Genomic DNA, 22361 nt, shown 5'->3' on the forward strand with positions numbered 1-22361 from the left:
ATTTCTATCTTTTTAGTTGATTTCTATCTAGTTAATTTAATTTCTACAGTAACAAAATGATTTAATTATTTGATTTTTCATCTTACTAAGAAGAATTGTTTCAAATATACTAAAATTTTCACGCAAAACGTAAAATTGTTATTAAAAAAATTAACTTTTTATTTATAAAATAATTCAGCTTAAATAAAACTAAAGCTAGCGTTAGTTTTATTAGAATCTTGTTAGACTTTTTGGGGCCGGGGCTATTTTTATATTGGATGCCTTTTTATGTGCCACACCGTAAAAATGACTAAACTAAAGGGCTCTTGACTATTTCGGAGCTCCAAACATTGCGGGGCCCGGGACTATAGCCCCCTTTAACCCCAACCCTTCTGTTCAGCACTGGAAATAAGACAAGAGTATATAAATAAAAATTATATTAAACTCTTTATTAAATAAAAAAACATTTGTTTCCTTATTAAGCAATCGTGAGATGTTTTTATATAAAAAAAATGTCACTTAATTTTACAAAAAAACTATAAAAAAGCGATGTTTCGAAAATATTTGTTTTAAACATAATTTATTTTGCCTTGAGTTTTTTCGCGTCAAAAGCTATTTTTTAAATTATTTTTTTGTAATTGTCTCTCATTGGTCCAATTAATCTTTTTTGCGCTTTCTTTTTGTGTTTTGAAATGTTCTCAAAACGACTAAAAGATCTGGCCAGCTTTTCGCAACTAAATATTATTCCCCTGGTCAGTTATTGAGAGCGATCGCTCCGGCTTTCTGACCAAGCCTGACATATATATATATTATATATATATATATATATATATATATAAATATATATAAATATATATATACATTACCATATCTAGATAATACTATTTATATACCTATCTAAACAATACCTACATATACATAAAAATATATTTTGATTAAGGTCTCTCTTTCCAACTAGTTTTATATAATTTGCACTGTCCTTTCACAAAAATAATATTATGTTTTTTATGATATTGTAAATAGTACTTTTTTATATATATAAATATACTCAAAATGATAAAAATAGCTTATTTTAAGGGTCTTGAGGGCAAGACTAACATAAATATTTAACTATAATTTTTTTCTAGAGCATAAATAAATAGATGAACTTTTAATTAAACTGGCAAGGTTTTTTTTTCCTACCCTAAAAATAGTATAATTTACATTTTAAATTAGCTGAAATTTAGTTATTATGCGGTGTGGCATTTTTATTTAGATTCATAGTAAGGTTTACAAATGTTTATATTCAGAATCAGATTTAAATTACTCATTTAATGTATGTTTTTTATTACTAATATTTTAGAATAAAATAACATGCTCTTATGTTATAACTACAATTTTACTTATCAAAAACAATTTAACTAGATTTTCTAGAAGTTTCAGCTACTTTTTATAATTTATGTAAAATATTATGTGATTTTGTTTGTTTCTTTGTTAAGGTGGAAAGACTATCTGACAGTTATTTTGCTTAGATTGGTGGGAGCTCTTGCGGAGCTCCTGAAAGCAGAATGAATTTTATCCACAGAAAGTAGTCTGTTCTATTTTTCATTTCCGTTTTTGTAATTATCAACATATTGTTGCATCATATCGGTAAGCCTCTCTCCGTTTTGCAAAAAGATATTTTTAAAAAGTTGTTGAAATTTGATAACTGTTTTTTATGTATTTCTTAGCGCTGATTTCGAAAATACAATCCATTTTTTTCTATCACGTTAGGTTTTCTCACAAAAAAGGGATTACTTTTGGGTAAAATAACAAAATTCAACCAATTTTTCACATTTTTCAAACATTATAGAACTTTATTTTATGTATAAATCATCTTCTAAACTATATTTCAAGAACACTTACATTTATCTTTCAGCTTATAAGTCCTTATAATAATGTTTTTGCTTTCTATCGAAGCTTTTATTTATTGCTTTTCCAGCTGAGGACTCGTTCAGGATCATCTCTCTTCAACATCCAGCAGTAGTCAACTATCATGTTGATGTTACATCTTCCCTTATATCTTCTTTCCATTTCCTTGATGCCTTGGTGAAATCTTTCGTTTTGCTCTTCACTTATATCTCAAGTTTTGCAGGGAAGTAATCAAGATGTGAATGGAGAAAATGAACTTTAATGCTCATTTTACAGCCCAGCTTCTTGAAGTTGTTGAGCATGTCTGTGACAATGGTCTTGTAGTTTGGATCTTTGTTGTTGTGGAAACCGGTAACAACTAATTTAAAGGATGTCTATGCTGGCTTTTCTTTTGTTTCCATTTTGTCCACAAAATTAGGATCTCCCATAAGTTTTCTCATGCCTGGTCTGACAAAGATTCCTTCCTTTAGCTTTGCCTTGGATAAACCAGGAAACTGCTGACAAAGATATTTGAAAGTCCCCCCCCCCCTTCTTTTGGCAATGCCTTAACAAATTGTTTTATCAGCCCCAACTTAATGTGAAGTGGTGGAAATAACACCTTTTTGGGATCCACAAGGCTTTTTCTCTCAACATTTTAAACACCTACTTCTAAGGTTTTTCTCAAGGGTCAAACTTTTTTTATGTAGTGTTGTTTTCTGTCTCGACTGTCTTATTCACAGAGAAAGCAAGGGATTTCAAAGGAACTTTGTATAGCCACTTTGTTGACCAAGCAGCATTGAAATAACTTTTAAATCCTCGCACAGTGTCCATTTTTCGTCTGAGTAGCTGAGTTTGTCTAAAACCAGTTCAAGGTTTTTGTAACATTTTTTTAAGCACACGAGTCTCCAACTGGCATAGAAGCATACTTATTGCCATTGTGCAGAAGTACTCCTTTAAGGCTTCTTTTTGATGAATCAATAAAAAGTATCCACTTATCAAGAGCATATTCTATTTTAAAACATGCCAGAAGTCCAGGAACATCACTGCAAAATACTAGGTCACCTTCTTGAGAGAAGAAAGATACAAGTTCCTTTTTCTTTGATCGATACCAAGAAAAGGATGTACCCGGAGCCAACATATTTTTATTTTTCAATCTAGATCCTAAAATTTCTGCCGAGTTTTTAGGAAGACCTAGGTCTCTAACTAAATCATTCAGTTCAGATTGTGAGAATGGAATGGGATTGGTTGTGCCAGGATCGTAGCAATCACTGTTTTCTTCACTATTAACTTGCTGAGCCAATGTCTCGTGATCATCAAAAATATCATTCAAAGAATCTGGAGGAGAAGGTATTGGTACTCCAGGTCCATGAGGTATAGGGGGAATGGCTAGGGCAATTTTAGGGCAAAAAATATCCTTTTTGTTTTTCAAATTGAAACCTTGTACATTGCAAGAACAAAAATAACAGTTATCACTATGATTTTTAGGCTCCCTCTAAACCATTGGTATTCCATAATGTAAGGACTGCTTTTTACCTTGAAACCATTGCCTCAGTTCTTCAACACATATTGAACAAACTTTGTGTGGAGCCCAAGACTTATCTTGATTGCCTAACTTTATACCAAAATAGGCAAAATGTACCTTTTCAACAAAATCGGAGATGTTTCTGTGTCGCTTTTTAATGGTATATTTACCACAAATGTAGCAGAAGCAATCTGGTGAGTTTATACATTCTCTGTTAGCCATTGTCCATAAAACAAATTGTTTTTTAGGCTAAATAACAGTTTGTGGAGATCTTAAAAACCAAAATTCAAACTTACTAGAGTACTGAACTATTTATAAAAAATATCGAAAAAGCTAAAGGGTAATTCCGCATCAAATCACCCAAAATTTAGAAAATTTTGAACCATGGGTCTTCAAATTTTTTAAAAACCTCTTTGGCTGTTACATCTTAAAAAGAAAAGTTAACATATAAAATTTTAGCTAAAAATGTTGAGAGTTTGACAAGATTTTGCAATTTTAATACTGATTTCCTAAAATGACCGGTTTTCATAACACTCTGAAAAAACATTTTTCCTAAAATAATAAGAAATAAAAATGGCAAAAACATGAAAATAAACATATATAATGTTTTTTTGATGCTGAATTCAATAAATGTACTTAAAATGCTAAAATATAAAAGGAACATGCTTAAAAATTAATAAAACAACTAGTTTCTATAAAACAACTTTGGGGCCCAATATCTCAAAACACCCCCATCAAAAAAAATTTTTTTTTGCTGTTAATATTTTCAGCTGTTTATAATCTTACTAGGCACAAAAAATCTAACTGGAAAAACGACTGAAACATACGGAACTTTAATTTCAAAGATGTATCAAATTTTCAATAAGCTATTTTAAAAAACTTTCAAATAGAATTCTGTAAAATATTATATTTAGTTAAAAGACTCCTTAAAAAAAAAAACAATTTTGTTATATTTAAGGAAGTCTTAATTATATGATTACTTAGTTATTTGAACTTAACAACTGAAAAAAACATCCTGTTTTGTTTTATATAAAAACTGAATTAGTATGATATGGATGTGCATTTGTTTTTAAAATTTTTACAACTTTTGTAAAAGTTTATAATAACTAGTTTATAAAAAGTTCAGTTAAAAAACAGCATTCGTAAATTTTATTTAAATTTTAACAAATTAACAATTTGATATATATATAAATTGTATATATATATATAAATATATCTATAAAGAAAATTAACAATATCTATCAGTGTAAAAAATTATACAGCAGTGGGATTCTGAAAAGGTTTGAATTATTTCTATATTAAATTTTTTTTTTACTAAAAATTAAGTAGGAAAATTCTTTTATTTAAGTAGGAGAATTCTTTTAATTAAGTAGGAGAATTCTCTTTTTTTTTAGGAAATACATTTATACAAAGTAGTTTATTATAAGATGTGTTCTATTGGGTTAATGACATCAGATGCATGCAAAGGCCAACAAGATGTTATTGGAACTTGCAACGAAGAAAAAATAGCTATATCATTACGCTGTAACATTGAACTATCAAACTTAACAACATTATGTGAAAAACACGCTACAAATTATTTGAAAATGTATCCTATATGGCAGAAAGCATGCTGTGATCCATTCAAAAAACATACAAAGAAAATTACAAGTAAGTAAGATCTTAAAGAAGAGAAGCAAAGTCAGGGTAAACAAGATGAAGATTTTCTAATATCATCATTCAAATCAAAAAGACAGGAGATCAATGAAGAACTTGAAAATTTTAATATATCTCCTCTAAAATCTCATTCAAAGTCATCAAAACATATACTCTCAGAAGGAAAGCGAAAAGTTGCGCGCATCAACGAAATGGTAAGTAACCTTACTAGAAAAACTGAAAGTCAATTCAATGTTCCCTCAAAACTGTGTTATGAACCAAATGACATTAAAACGAAGGCTGAAAACTTTGATGAAATTATGAGCTTGATAAAAGAAAAAATTCTATGTTCTGACAAAAGAACTATTGTTCAACTTCTAACACTGGCACCCCCAAGTTGGTCAATGTTAGAAGTACAAAATAACTTTGCAGTTACAGAATACCAAGCAAAAAAGGCTAGACAACTTTTTAATAAAAAAGGATTGTTGGCTATCTCACCTTTGTATAAAGGGAAAGTCTTACAAAAAGAAATAGAAGATTCTGTTAAACTTTTTTATGATTCAAGTGATTTATGTAGAACTATGCTTGGAAAAAAAGATTATGTTAGCATTCAAAAGAATGTAATAAACAAAAAAAACTGCTTTTGTGTAATTTAAAGGAACTATATTTATTATACAAAGAAAACAATCCAGAAATACAAATAAGTTACTCAAAATTTGCTTCACTTAGACCAAAGTGGTGCATTTTGCCAGGTGCAAGTGGTACACATTCTGTTTGTGTTTGTTCTTATCACCAAAATGCCATATTGCTAGTAGATGCTTTAAATGTTGGACTAAAGTATAAGGACTTACTTTCAAAAACCGTTTGCTCAGTAGAAAACAAAGAATGCATGCTTGCACAGTGTGATGATTGTCCTGGTAAAGAACCCCTCACCAAATATTTGTATGAGATTTTTGGAGAATACGAAGATGATTTTGAGATACACTACAAGCAATGGCAAACTACTGACCGTGCAACACTATTAAGTTTAACAGCTGATCTTCCAACGTTTGTTGAACTATTAGCATCTTGTTTTGAAAAGCTACAAGCTCATTCTTTTATTGCTCACTCTCAATCACAGTACCTTAACCAACTGAAACAATATATGGATCAATCAAACATTATCATTATTGGCGACTTTGCTGAAAATTATGCTTTTGTTGTCCAAGATGAAATACAGAGCTATCATTGGAACACCCAACAATGTTCTTTACATCCATTAGTCATATACTATAAAGATGATAAAGGTGAACTGAAACATATTTCTTACTGTTTTATATCAGATGACATTATACATGATGTAACTTATGTGTACAAAATATTCCAACTAATCATACCAATATTGAAAATAAAATTTTCCAATCTGTCCAAATTACATTTATTCACTGATGGTTGCGCAGGACAGTACAAAAATTGTAAAAGCTTTTACAATCTATGTCAACTAGAGAGCGAATTTTGCCTTAAAATTGAATGGAACTTTTTTGCCACGTCCCACGGAAAGTCACCATGCGATGGGATTGGTGGTACTGTAAAAAGATTAACAGCACAAGAAAGTTTAAAACGACCGTACAGAAACCAAATTCTCACATCAGAAGCTATGTATGAATTTTGTATTGATAAAATCAAAGTTGTTAACTTCATTTACATAAAGGGATTGGACTTACAATTGCAACGTGAAGAGCAAAAAGAAAGGTACACTGGTGTAACAACTCTACCTGGTAGCTTTCATCAATTTATACATCTTGGAGATAACAAGGTTGGGGCAAAGAGGTGTAGCACAGACACTAATTATACAATAATCCACAATCTTAAAAAGAAACAAGACATATCTCAACTTGATACTGTCACTTTAGATTGTTATGTCGCTGTAGTCTGTGATGATAAGTGGTGGATCGGCATTGTAACTAAAACCAACTTAGAAGAAGTTGATGCTAAAGTTAAGTTTCTTCATCCAAATGGTCCATCAATCTGTTTTAACTGGCCTGAAAGAGACGACTACTGTTTTATTCCAAACACCAACATATTGAAAAAACTATCTGCTCCACAAGCTTGCTCTAGTTCTGGTAGAAACTATGTGTTTGAAAATGCTGAAATAGAGGAAGTACAAGTAAAATGGGAGCAATATTGTAAACTATTACAAACACAGTCAAAATAACTTTCATCTTTGATACCTTTACAAATCTTGTATATTTAAGTAACTTTTTAAATTACAATTAACTTTATTTTATTTACAAATATTTTTTGGGAATTTCTTGAAAATTTGATACATCTTTGAAATTAAAGTTCCGTATGTTTCAGTTGTTTTTCCAGTTAGATTTTTTGTGCCTAGTAAGATTATAAACAGCTGAAAATATTAACAGCAAAAAAAAAATTTTTTGATGGGGGTGTTTTGAGATATTGGGCCCCAAAGTTGGTTTATAGAAACTAGTTGTTTTATTAATTTTTATGCATGTTCTTTTTATATTTGAGCATTTTAAGTACATTTATTAAATTCAGCATCAAAAAAACATTATATATGTTTATTTTCATATTTTTGCCATTTTTATTTCTTATTATTTGAAGGAAAATGTTTTTTCAGAGAGTTATGAAAACCGGGTCATTTTGGGAAACCAGCTCAGTATTAAAATCGCAATATCTTGTCAACCGCTAAACTTTTTTAGCTGAAATTTTGCATGCAATATTTTTTTATAATTAGGAATAATGTGTCAAAATATAACACAAAAGGAAGACACATGGTTCAATGGACTGGGTGATTTGATGTGGAATTGCCCTAAAACTAGACAAGCAGTTTGTGAAGTAACTGTACGTGATGAAATTTTTTCACTATTTTTTCCGAGATCAGCATTGAAAATACTATAAAAATCATTTATTAAATTTGAAACATTTATTAAGTCGCAGACCTGTGTAATCAACTTTAAATTTAATATTTGTAAATCTTATTAAAGCAATACTGCAAGGTGTTATATATAATATATACTTTATATAATACATTTTTATATTGTAAATAGTATAAATAACATGTTATATCTTAAACATTTAGTATATTTATATGGTCTTTTAAAATTGTAAAAGTGGTAACAATAGTTGATATTTTTTATTCAAAATAGTTATTAAACATACATAAAACAACTAATTTTTGAATCTGACTCATACATTTCTAGACATTACTATGAAACTTAAATAAAAATGTTTTAAGGTAATTTTTTCAGAGGTTTTAAAAGCAAAACTGCACTGCGTAATAACTCAATTTCAATCAATTTAAAATGTAAATTATACTTTTTTTAGGGGAGAAAAAAAAAACCATACCTTATTAATCAAAAAATTCAGATATTAATTTTTCCTAGAAAAAAAATTTATTAAAAACATTTTTTTTTTAATTTAAAGCCATCTTTAGTCATGTTGAGGTCCTTTTTTTCCAAATGTTCCCTTCTAAAAAATTTGTGCTCAAATTTTTTAGAAGTTAGTTTAAACATTTTTGCTTTAAATCTGTCCCTCCCCCCCCCCCTTACCTTTGTCTATATATATAATTATAATAATAATAATAGTATAAACTGTGAAATATGTATAGTTATGATGTATCGCCTACTTAATTTTGCATGATATAGTAACTTACATATCTTAAGGTAATCAAGTTAATAAACTTTTAAACAAACCAACTTTTTAGTTTACATACAAATAAAAGTTTACATACAAATATAAATTTGTATGTAAACTTTTATTTCATTTTTGTTAGAATAAGATACAAACTTAATTTTTTTTTAAGTTCTTTCAAATGAAATAATATTTGTAGTACTAAAAAACCCCTTTGACATTTTCAATAACTTTATAACTCAAAATTTCTTTTATATATTTATTATAGTTGATATATTTAGTTATATTTATATAGTTAATATAGTTTATATAGTTATATATTTAGTTATATTTATATAGTTAATATACTTTATATAGTTAATATATTTAGTACTGAGAATACTTACATTATAAAACTAATTAGTATTACTTATTAATTAATGCAAAACAGTTTATAAAAGACAACTAACACTAAACTAAAACTTTAAAATTAATTAGTTTACAAACTTTACAGAATAACAAAATTACTAACAAAATTAATAATGTAATTAATGCTATGCTTTATAAATGAGGCTTTTTTATCATGTTTGTGGCTTGTTTGTTGAGTAAAACAGTAATTTAACAGTATTGTTCAATTCAAATTAATTCAGAAAATATCAAAATACTCCTAATATTATTAATAGTAAGCACACATTGTACCATATAATTAACGCAAGTACATGAATATATTAATATTATAGTTTAATGTTTTGAAACTAACTTATGAGGCTTTTCCTAAAGTAAAATAATAAAAATGTACAGTTTCCTTGAAGCAGCAATATTAAATTTTAGTACATAACAATCAAGAATTTGTAAAAAAGCACATTATCTTGAAATTGAACTGAAATCTTGAAATCAAGTGAACTAAAGTAATTTTTAAACAAACTCACTGATTCAAGAGAAGATTAGATTATATTTATGTGACCTTGTTTTTTCAGTTTTTTTTAAATAACAATATAGAAACACATAGAGTACTTACTTATTGCTACCAAAGTAACAAATATAGCAAAATAAATATTTGCAGAAGAATCAAATATATTCAGAAATGGCTGTAAGACATGAATATCCATATTTCAAATATAGAAAGATTATTCCAATTGTAACTTTCTAAATTAAAATGAATAATTAAACATTATATAACTAAGTAAGAATGAATATTATAACTGTAATATAAATTTTGATCTATTAAAATGTCATTTTAATAGATAAAAATATTTCATACTACACTAAAAATTTACTTATAAAAATATATAACTTATTAGAAACATTTAATTTTTAATTTATTAGTAACATTTAATTTACATACTCATCACTAACATTCAGAAATATTCTCCAAATATCAGGAAGTTAGAATATTTATGAAACTTGTAAGACTTGCATTGTAACATAATAAAATGTCAAAATTGATAAAGATACAAAAAATTTGAAAATGAGCTAAAATTAAATTTTAGCTCATTTTTGAAAAAATTTACAAAAAAAATTGGCTAACCGAAAATGAAAGCATAATATTACAATATTATTAATATTACGAAATTACAATAATATATAAATTTATAAATTTATCTATTTAACAATTTTTAAAAATAACTCTCAGTTAAGGTGAGAATAAAGTTATACTTTAACTTTAAACATTTTATATATATATATATATATATATATATATATATATATATATATATATATATATATATATATATATATATATATATATATACATATATATATATATATATATATATATATATATATATATATATATATATATATATATATATATATATATATACATATATATATATATATATATATATATATATATATATATATATATATATATATATATAATTATATGTTTCTTTGGTTTATTCAAGTTTTTCTTCATTCCTTTTTATATTTTGACACGTTAACACGATCACGACTTTTCCGACAGTCAAAGAGGCCATAAATACTTTATCGACAGGAACAAGTTTTGTCGAAAAAGTATTTATGGCCTCTTTCATACTAACGATAAAACTAATTTTGTTTTAAATTGTTAATGTAAAATGCTTTATAAAACAACACTAAAATAATACTGCGAGGTTGTTTTGTTGATGAAAAAAGCTTACAATACAAAAAGTTGTTTGCTATGTTGATTTATTGTTATTTTATACAGTTTATAACATTCACAACATAAAACGGGTTTAAAATAACATTAACTTATCGTCAGTATAAAAGGTGGTAAAACGTTCAAAAGTTTAGTTTTAATAAAGAGCGTTTGAAAAAAAAAATTGATTTTTGATTTTTTAAGAATTTAAAAAAGAGTTTAAGAAAGCTTCTAATCATGAAGTAGAATGAAATAGAGAATATAATGTAATAGTTACAATAATATAGGGGCTCTATAAAAAGAATGTGGTGACACCAGTCATCCGTATCTTCTTTGAGCCCCTGTTTGTTTTTTATGTATTCTTTATGTAACATAAAAGTTTCATTGCAATTTTATTATCTATTTTTGTATAAACAGCAAAACATATTTTTAAAAATTCTTTTTTTTTAAAACATATTTTAAAAAATTCTTTAAAAAATTCTTTGCTCCTTTTTATTTATTTTTTTTATTATTATTATTTTTTATTTTTTCATCTTTCCAAGCCTGAGGGGCTACTCCAATTGAAGAGGCTACTTTTTTGTGTGGTTACAACCCACTCTAAGCTCTTTAACTCTAAAACACAAACCTTGACAAACCATGTCGCCGCGAAGAGAAAATAGCTAAGCGCAGTACTACCAAGGACATGGTTGGGACATGGTACCACAGTAGAAAAAAACATCACTGCCGCATTTTATTTCTTTTTAATTATTATTAAATAAACCTTTCGTAAATATTTTTTGATTATGTTGTAAAGAATCTTTTTTTTTTTTAATAAGATGATAAATATTAATAAAAAATAAATTTAAATCTAGTATATTAAATTTAAATTTGAATTGATTTAAACTTAAATTTGATTTTTTTTTAATACTTTTTTTATATTTAAATTTTAAATTTTCGGACATAAAACTCCTGCACGTGAAATTTGCTATTAGTGAACTTAAAATGTATCCTTACATAACTTTTTACGCCGATCAATAATCTTTTTTGCCCAATTTGACTAAACTGGCAGCATTTAAAAACTATACATCAAGCCTCTGCAAGCATCTTGAGATGGTTGTATACTTTTATAATATTACTTTGTAATTTAGTTAGTTTGCGCAATTACTGTAGGTAACACTAGGATCTGCTCTAGAATCCTGAAGCATTTCCAGTGTTTAGTTTTTTGTCATATAGTTATACTTGAGTTTTATAAGTGTTCACTTGGAAATGTAAAAAAGAAAATGTAATGTTTGTGGACAATATTTTAAATTCATCATCTTAAATGAATACGTTATTGGTTTAAACAATTTTTTGGTTGCAGAGAAAATAATCATCAACGCGGAAGCCAATCTTGCAATCATCAGAAATTCCAGCCAAGCAAAAAAAAACAGCAAAGTTTCATAGTGACACCTCATTGATGAGAAAGTCTTGGAGATCCGCCGCACTTACTTGCTAGAGAATGAGAGGATTACACGCCTTTGATGTCCTGGCAGACGCTTTCAATGACGTATTGCCTATATTCTTTAAATATATTGCCTATATTCTTTGCCTATATTCTGTAAATACTGCGTATTTACAGAATATAGGCAAAAGTGGTAACAGCCACAACAAACAGGGGCTCAAAAGTCATACTCAAATATCAAGTCATTTTGTGTTTTTTGTAAAAAAAAAACTAAGCAGCAGTGTTGGAATCAGCAGCAGTGTCGGAATCAGAACAAGATTTTTGCCAAAAGTATTTTGCCAAGAATACATGAACACATTCAACATCCTGAAAAAGAACAATGGTCTTGAGCAGTTTACACACCAGTATCAAAGATGTGAGTACTACTTATTAAGTTTAGTTGCCACAACTAATGCCGTCTCGGTAAAAAGGAATAATGAAGCATACAAACAGCTATCACAAGCTGCCTTGGGGAAATGCCAAACAATGCGAAACAGACTTGGATGCAGAAACTGTTGATTAGAAAATAATGATTGAAATAATTTCTTAAAGTTGCTATATTTTTTAAATATAATTCATAACTACTTATCTTTTAACTTTTTTCTAATTAGCTAGTATCTAATCTATCAACTCTATAATAAGAAATGTCTATAAATTTGCATTTGTTGTAAGTCCTACAGGCTGAATCCAGATGAAATTATTTTCCTGACTCAATATTGCACTGTTAAGAAACCTTTTGTGAAGACAATGGACATTTTTTTATTTATTTACATTCTTTAAAACAAATCTTTGTATTGACGAAAAATATTTAATATGCATTGTTGTTTTGTTTTTCAACAGGTCTGATCTTTGTGAGACATCACATTGATAAAATGACAGTGGAGCAAGTTGGACAACATTCGTCAGATAATGAAGATTTAAACCGTGACGTAAAACACAAAGTTAAGTTTTAAAGCTATCAAGACTTCATCCCATCCCTCCCTCTTCCCCACCCCCAAAATTTTATCAACTTGTTGCCCCTGACGTTTGGGGGGGGGGGGAGAGGGAAGAGGGAGGGGAGGGTTAAAGTCAAAGGGCTTATTCGTTCCCAGCCTCCAACTAACTTAGAGAATTACCGTCTTGACAGTTCTATTTACTCCAGGTTTATTGTGTTGAAATATGAAAGAGTGTGATTGCTTGATCTTAGGAATCGTTTTGAAGCCAAAGGTTCATTTACGGTTCATTGTGCAAATTTAAAGCTGATGGCTCACCATTTTCATAGCTACATGATTGGTCGCCATCTGAGTTTAAAAGAGAAAAATCGTCATCATCTGAATTATTGTCGTCATCTCTATTTTAAAAGAAATCATGTATGATATCCTTAATTTCTGATAGATCTATTGTATTTGTTCCACACTTAAATTAGCAACTTCGTTGTAATTAGTTTAACAGATATAGATGTGGCTACATTGTCCTTTACTGGTTTTATTACTCGGTTCATACTCCTATTTTATTTGTTTTCTGAACAATTTTACTAAAGTGCAGATTTATTTTGTTAGAAGTTACAATGAATATTAATAAATTAAAAAAATGAGAACAAAATTGATAAGTCGTGTATGTAAAAGCATACTTGACGATGATGATAAAATAAAACATATATAAAAATATCATGTACAAAAAGAAAATGAACATAAAGATCATAACGTGATTGATGTTTTTATGTTGCTAAACAGTTCAACTGAGATTTTTTACAATATTAATGTTGAGAACATGGTCATGGATAATTTAGTGCAATAAATTATGCGTTTCAATTAAGCATTGAATCTGATTTTATATGAATTCATAGAAGAGTCCACATTCTCAGACGATATTCAAATTTCATTAATTTTACAGATCAGAATTTTATAAATTTCTTGATGTTCTAGTTTTGTCTTCTGAGCATTAGAAAAAAGTGTAGTTCAACTATTGAACCATTATTTATTTTATTAAAAGCACTGGTTAAGTACTAAATACTTTGTGTTAATCTCTTTGAAAAAAATTATAAAATTATTTACTCCAGGTGCATTTATAATATGTAATTAAGATGAAATTTATTGAGTTTTTAGTGTTAGTTCCTTGTTGCAAAGGCATTTTTGATTTATTAGAAACTTTTAATGTATAAGAAATGCACGAGAAACTTTTGGCAACTATAAACAAAACATAAATTTAATAGCACCTATAGGCCCCATCTGGATCCGTCATTGGCCACGTGAACAAAAATTAAGCAAATAAAAATTAATCATAAATTAATGCACGTTGGTCGACTACAAAGCTAGATGCTTCCTAATATTAACAAAGATATGCTGGACTTAATTGGTTTAAAAAGGATTGTTGAAAATGGACGTCAGCGAAACAAAGGGAAATCAATCCTTAATTAAATTAAGAATCGATTCTCTGGTTTAAGAAATATCCTTGTTATTTCTTAAACAAGAGAAGAAGAAAACATTTTGTTATAAATAAGAAGTTATTTTTATTATTATTGAGAACTTATTATTGCAAATATTCATTTTATTTGGTTCATTTTGTTTGGTTGTTCATTGTTCAATTCAATGTTCATTTTATTTGGTTGACTTTAGTAATCAACATTATTATAATAGAATGATCAAATTGAATGATAATAAAAAAAATTAGTCGGCATTTTTTTCTACTCATACCTTTCCCCCTCCCCCCACGCCAAAAAAACAAACTCCAAACATCTAAGGCCGGGTCAATAAAAAAAATTGTTTTTACTCAGTAATTGGTCAGCTTTACTTGAACTAAAAATAATTTAAAACTTCACCAATTTTGCTCAAACTTTTATTCACGTAAAGCTGAACAATTACTCCAAAAACTCTGAGTAAAAGCAAATAAGTATGCTTTGCAAAAATTTGCAAAGCATACTTATTTGATTTTAATCCCCCTCAATTTGAGGGGGTTACAAATTTTTTGAATGTTAAAAGTATCATGATAATGGGTTACATACATATGTATAATATACATACATATATGAATGCAGCATTAGATGCACACGGATGACATCATACTGAAATAGGTAGCTGCAGGGGCTTCACTACATACATTAATTATCTAGGTATTTGCATAGTTTTGACTGAATTTTACCAATTAAAAATTCAATATAATTTTTTCAAAACATTTTTTAATTAATGATTTTATGCATTAACAAAAATTGACTAAAATAATTTAAACTCAATTTCTTAGTGTTCTAATAACTTGCTCATCGCAAGCTTTCATTACCTTGTGTAGTCTGTTTTTTATAGTATAAATTTTTTTTTTGACAATTCATAGAGCCACTCCTCTGTAATAACTAATTGTTGCTGATTCCTCACCTATGGGTCCTAATTCCTAACAAAAACTCAATTTATCCCACATATGTTTGTTGAGATCTAAATCTAGAAACTGGTAATGTATGAAGTTGCTTAGCTTTTTAAATATGAGCCATTCTTTTGCTGAATGTTTTAAGTTTATTTTACTGAAAATGAAATGTAAGTATGACCTAGTATGTTTCATTTTTGAGCATTTTTAGATAACATTTTAGGATGTTCTAATAGACATGTTGATCCATAATTCTATCAATAAAAACTAAGTTTGCTATACCTACAGCAATTGTACGTCTCTAACTAAAAGATTCACTCCAGCTTCAATATTGTTGAACATATGTTTTGTCCACACTTAGCAAAGTGTAGACAAAGCTTTATTGATAATGCACCAAAAACATTCATATAGCTTCATTTGGGTTTATTGTCTTTGGTGGGCTTCTCAGTGGTACTTTAACATTATATTCAGTTCACCAGCTCCACTTCTAAATTTTCTAGCATTCCGGCAAGTTTTAAACTGCTAACTTTCTATCATTTTTTTTTAATTTCTAAAATCTCTCCGTGCAGCAGCCTTGTTCATCAAGGTTTGTATTTCAAAGTTATAGAGTTAAGAAAACGTTGTAAGATAATTAAAGTAGCTTATTAACTGTGGCCTTCACGGCCACACTTAATAAGCTACTTTATTTGTGCTGGAATTTTGGAAATTTTGAAATTGGGGAGGTGAATTAACATTAAAAAAATAAATTTCTAAAATCCATTTCTTGCAATTCCAGCTAGTTTTAGAGCACTTTAAGGATTCTGTCTGTAGAATAGCTCAACAATAGACTGATTTAATATCTTCCAGACATTCTGTATGTGGCTTAACAGTGATGTTTTTATTGGTTTGGAGTTTCTCTTGATCATGGATTGCACAGTTGCACATAATTTCTTTACTGTCTCCTATATTTCACTGCAAGTTGCTATTTCCACTTTCCATAGCCTAACTATAGATGATCTAATTTTTAATAAATAATCTAACAAAAATAAAATAAAATTAAAATATAAAACAAAATAATAAATAAATCTAATTTATATAGAAAAATGTTGTTAAATACTGATCTATTAACAGATTGAGGTGAAAGGATTGGATGAAACACAAAGCTTCAAATAAAACTATTTTTGTGTCTTTTATTTTGAAAATTTTTTATGTATAATATTTCCCTATCGTTTAATTGGTATAACTCAGTTGAAATTATGCATATATCTTTGTTAAATAATCACGCTTAAAAAATATACAGGATGGAGTGGAGGAAAACCTCTTTGATACACTGTATTTATTTTTACATATACATACAATTATGCATCTACATATACTAGTTTTCAGTATTAAGAAGTGAAATTAGTAGAAGCTGGAAGTTAAGTTTTTATATGGCTATATAAAAACTAGACTATTTAACATAAAACTTAAGCAAAACAAAATATGAACACAATACATATTATTGAATACCATAACAGCATTTAGGCAAATGCTAAAATAGTTTACTTTTATACTTTTTCGACAAAATACCTAAAAAAAATACTTATAATTCATTTTATTATGTAAAAATAGATTCTATAAAGTTAGCTAATTCGATATCTTTAGCAGAGATCCCAGAAACATCGTGTGTAGTAAGAGTAATTTGTACTTTATTGTAAACATTAAACCATTCTGGATGATGGTTCATTTTTTCTGATAACAAACTCACTCTTGTCATGAAACCAAATGCAGCGTTAAAATCTTTAAAAATAAATTCTTTATGTATTGCATCTCTTTCTTCGATATACTTCCATCCCATCTGGATTAAAGGATTTACTAACTCTTTTCGTTCGATATCTGAAAGCTTCAGCAACTTAGAAACTAATACCGACATGGTTGCACGATAATAAAAAATCAAACAAAATTTTAAAAGCTCAGAAAAACTTAGTTAACTAAGTGCGTTCACGTGACTTAGTGGTCACCAATAAGGCTGTCAATGGGTACCCGGGCAACCGGGTCCCCGCCCGTTGGTTACTGCCCTGGTAGCATTTTCAAATGACGGGTAATCGTTGTCCGTGCAAAAAAACAAAATGTTTCAATTTACAAAAAAATCAATTCCAATTTTTTTTTTAAGTTTTTAATCATTAATTGAAATAAAACGATTTAACAATATGAAATCAATATGTAAAATATGATCTTGAAGAAATTGTTTTTTTGATTTTTTTTATGACCGTTAGAATTTCTGAAAAATTGAACAAAAACGTTGGAAAAGTTATTTGAGTTTCTGATTCGGAAACCCACCTTTTATTGTTAACATTATGTACAATGTTTTCTTTTATGTAAATCAGAACTCCTCCAACTTGTTTATTAGTATGGCGATTTTGACAGCGAAAGGTGGCAACACAAGTACTATCCGACACCATCTTATTAGAACACATCATATAGATATTGATGGCATTAGCAGTTTGAGCACACCAAATATTTTGTCTTTCCTTACAGCTTCGCACCCTAAAATGACGAAAAGAAGAGATCTAGTTTTGAATCGGAAAATAGCAGACTTCGTTGCTCGTGATGCACACCCAGTTTAGTTAAAGGTGATGAATTCCTTAGCTTGTTGAGGTATACAGATCCAGGCTATGATATTAAAACTCGTTCGACTACCACAAAACTGATAAAGAAAAGATACAACGAGACGGTCAAGTCACTGAAACTGAAATTAGGTAAGACACAGTTCGTAGCTTTTACAACGGACATGTGGACTAGTAATAAAAACATTGCATATATGTGTGTATCTGCGCATTGGGTTAATACGGAATGGGAGCTGGAATTTGCAATCTTGCAGGCACGAGAATGTCCTGAACGGCACACTGGAGAAAACATCAGTATTCGTTTGCAGGATGCTGCTGACGAGTGCTGAATTCCTGTTCAGAAAGTTGCTGCTACAGTTCATGATTACGGCTCAAATATAAACCGAGCAGTGGACTTTCTTGATGAATGGCCGGATCAGCGCTGTTTTACTCACACGCTACAATTAGCCATTGGAGTTGGTCTAAAACTTCCAGCACTTGTGAATATGATTTGGGCTGCAAGGCAATTTCAAGCGGCACACTTCAAGCGAAGTACATCAGAAATGCAGGAATTGCGTAACAAACAAGCAGCACTGACATCTAAGAATAATTAAAAAACATTGGAAATCATCATAGACTGCTCTACTCGATGGAATTCCACGTTGGACATGTTAGAGCAATTAGTGAAGCTACGTTGGGTGATTGGAGCCGTGCTGTCTGACCAAAATTTTACAACAAAAAGAAATGCGTCAACTCTACAAATGATGGATAAAAATTAGTTGTTTGCGCAAGCCATTATACCCATTCTGAAACCATTAAAGCAGGTAACAACTAAGTCATCTGGTCAGAAATATCCTTTGTTGTCATTAGTTTATCCACTGTTGTCTATTGTTCTAAAAAATGTTCGAGCAGCAAAACAAGACAAATGCACTGCTGCCAATAATTGCAGAAATGTCATTGCTTCTGAAATAACAAAGCGATATTATCCTGAAGGACTTAGTGTACTACCTGGACCAAGAGCATATGTATTAGATCCACGTTATAAGCTTTTAAAGTTTTTCAAAGACCCTATTCGAAATGGAACATACTCCGCCATTAGAGCTGAAATGGAAACTATTGTTATGTCAGTATTGGAGGAAAATATAAAAGTAGTAGCAGAAGAACCGATGCCAAAGCGAGCACGAGATCATTTAGAACCGGACTTACCAAAAGAGAATATTTTTGATGAACTAGCCTTGCTGTGCACAGCCAACGAAGAGTTTGGACATATGGATGAACCTTTGTTTATCCATATGTCTAAACCCTTCGACAGTCAATGGCGTTTTACCTTTCGCAAACGCCATTGACTGTCAACGGAAATATCTAAGAGTTTTGGCAAGATAACACCAAACGTTACCCAAAGCTTTCTATTTTAACTTGCAAGTACATGTGCATACCTGCAATTTTGGTGACAGCAGAATGCACTTTTTCAACTGCTGAACATGTGGTCAATTGACGTTGTGCATTTTTGGCACCCGAAATAGTAGACATTTTAGTTTTTCTTAACCGTAATTGGGAGTTGTGTAACCTGGAAACTTAATGTAAAACTTTTATAAAAAATATTGTTTATTAACGGGTACCCGAGTACCCACCCGTTCGTTCAACTGGTACCTGGGCAAGCATTTTTTGCCATTTTTGACAGCCTTAATCAAGTTGTTCAAACAATCCCTTGGCTCTATTTTTTTTTAGCAGGGAGAAGAAGACACCCAAAAGCTTGTATTAATTAGATGTCAAATTTTACGCTTTTAATTTCCAAATACTCTTGAATATTACTTTTATAAATGTTAAGAAAGATTAACTTACGTTCTTCAAATGTGAGTAACTTTATTTTGATTAAAGTTATATTGAACAGAGTATTATATAAAATAAAACTGTTCAAAAATCAATTTAACATCTAAAAACTTGATAATACCTGAAGAGCTTACAACATATTGTTGATTTTATACTAAATATTAGTCTAAAATATATATGAAATGTAAAGATTATAATTGTTAAAGTTTGTCTAAAAAAGGTTTATAGTCAAAAATAAAAAAAAGAACATTTTTTTGGACAAAAATTGATCTACAAACTTTTATAAATGTTGACTCTTACCCCTAGGCGCCTACATGAGTTTTGATGCTTCATATATGATACTTTCAGGCAATGTGCAGGGTCGACGACACGGGTTTCGAAGTGGGGGGCACAGTCGACAATTTTTAAAAATAGGCTTCTATATCTAGAATTTTCTTAAATGAAAAAAAAAACGTCCTGTAGAAAAAGTGTGTGTGTGGGGTGGTTTGATGTGTCCCCCCCCCCCCTCTTTCCTCGATGCTGTCGGCTCCGATGTACACAATCTAAACTTAAGTATATGTCCATGTTTTTGACCAATGAGAATGATTTGCAAAAAATTACGGCAATAGAATCCTAGAAGCTTGACCTTCCGTGCCCAATAAATGGAACAGTGATAAAATAAGTTATTAAACTTTGTTATTATTACTTTTTTTTTCCACCAGAATAATATGTACAAGATAAATTTATATTAAATGCATTATTGGCGTAATATATTCAATATATATATATATATATATATATATATATATATATATATATATATATATATATATATATATATATATATATATATATATATATATATAGTGGCGTAGGAAGGTTTTTAAATGTTAGGAATAACCAACTTTTAAACAAAAAGAATATTCCCAATTTTTTTACGTTCGAATATATGACAAAAAGATTCTTCACAAAAAAAATTACCGTGATAAGAGAATGGGAACAAGAAACCCTAAAATCTTAGCCCCCTGCCCCAAACGTGAGAGCAACAAGTTGATGAAATATTTTTTGTACTATTTTCAACTAGGCTTATATTCATCAATAAATTTTAACTTTCATAGGGAAATATTTTAGTGTTTAATAATTATGACCATATAAAGCTAAAACCTCCCTCAATTTGAGGGGGTTGCAAACTTTATATGGTCATATTTTTTGAACGCTGAGAAATTATAGTATGAATTTTAACATTTCTCGATGAATAAAAGTCTAGTTGAAAATAGTTCATTATTGAACTATTCTGCAAATAAAATGAATTACGTATTTTAAAAAATTAACAGTGCCTTATAATTCTCTTTATATACTTAACCAATTTTTATTTTAATAAAAGTTTACTAAAAAAAATTTAAATATACTTTTTTTTACTAAAAATTTACTAAATAAAAAATTTAAATAAACTAAACAAATATTGGGGGTGAACGTTGCATTTTTTAATGTTTGAGAAACTCCAAACATTCATACATTTATACTAATGTCAAATAAGTATGATTTGCAAAAAATTGCGATGATTGGAGCCTGGGAACAAAATTGCCCTAAATTTTAGGTACACCTGCCCCAACATGAGAGCAACAAGTTAACAAAATATATTCTCTACTATTTTGAACTAAATTTATATTCATCAATAAACTTTAAATTTCATACAATAATGTCATAGCGTTCAAAAATTATGATCTTATAAAATTTGTAACCCCTTAAATTGAGGGGATTCAAATCTCAATCTTGTATTTTTATAACACTGATATATAATATTCTTTATTAGATAAAGTTATAACATAAGATACATCAAAACTGTTAAAATGCTAAAAATAAATAAATTTTGTGCTGAAAAGAAAAATCAAAGTTAAGTACAACTTATTCCAAAGAAAACCGCAACAAGAAATGCAAATTGTTAATAAAAAAAGTCTTTTTTATTTTATTTACAAGAAGATTCGTTTTTGGGTTTCACATTATAAAGATTTATAAATATACGAAAAGATAAATTTTCTTTACATTTAAGTATAAAACATAACATATATTAAAAACTTTCTAATATTTTTAGCATTTTTCATGGAAATATTATCAATTTTTTGTCTCCAAGATAAGTTTTGGTTTATAAACCAATAACTCTTATGTTTTTATTGTCAATAAATTGGTCCGACATGACATGGCATGGTATTTTGAATTCTAATTTTTTTTAGAGGTTGTGTGATGTAATTTATAAAATGGTTTTGTAAGGCAAATCAAAAAACCTAATGCCAATTAAAAAAAAAAAAAAACATTGAGTGAAAACTTGTTTTTATTGTCTAAAGGTTGGTTTTTAATAGTTGAAGAAATGTTCTGCGACAGTTACTCAACAGTTTTTTAATACGGAAACCCTCTTTTGTATGGTGTGGTCAACTTAACGTCTGTTGTAACTAAGTTTATGTTGTA

At 28.8% G+C, this 22361-nt stretch overlaps 2 protein-coding genes across 2 annotated transcripts in view; both read right to left on the reverse strand.

The window, feature by feature from the left end:
• The window catches only part of LOC100198843 (signal recognition particle receptor subunit beta), a 33908-nt gene extending 24136 nt beyond the window's left edge, over positions 1-9772 (reverse strand). Inside the window, exon 1 of the mRNA XM_065805189.1 lies at positions 9633-9772. Coding sequence (XP_065661261.1) covers positions 9633-9723 — 91 coding nt within the window. The 5' untranslated portion in view covers positions 9724-9772. The remainder of the gene's footprint in view (positions 1-9632) is intronic.
• Positions 9773-17101: 7329 nt separating this feature from the next.
• Positions 17102-17416, reverse strand: LOC136085376 (pterin-4-alpha-carbinolamine dehydratase-like). Its single transcript, XM_065806677.1, has one exon. It carries the CDS (start codon positions 17414-17416, stop codon positions 17102-17104), a length of 315 nt encoding a protein of 104 aa, XP_065662749.1.
• Between the last annotated feature and the right edge of the window lie 4945 nt (positions 17417-22361).

The sequence above is a fragment of the Hydra vulgaris genome, chromosome 09, assembly GCF_038396675.1.
Source record: "Hydra vulgaris chromosome 09, alternate assembly HydraT2T_AEP".
Classification (NCBI taxonomy): Eukaryota; Metazoa; Cnidaria; class Hydrozoa; order Anthoathecata; family Hydridae; genus Hydra; species Hydra vulgaris.

Excerpts from the sequence above, each read along its gene's own strand:
- LOC136085376 (XM_065806677.1), bottom strand. The coding sequence starts at position 17,416 with ATGTCGGTATTAGTTTCTAAGTTGCTGAAGCTTTCAGATATCGAACGA.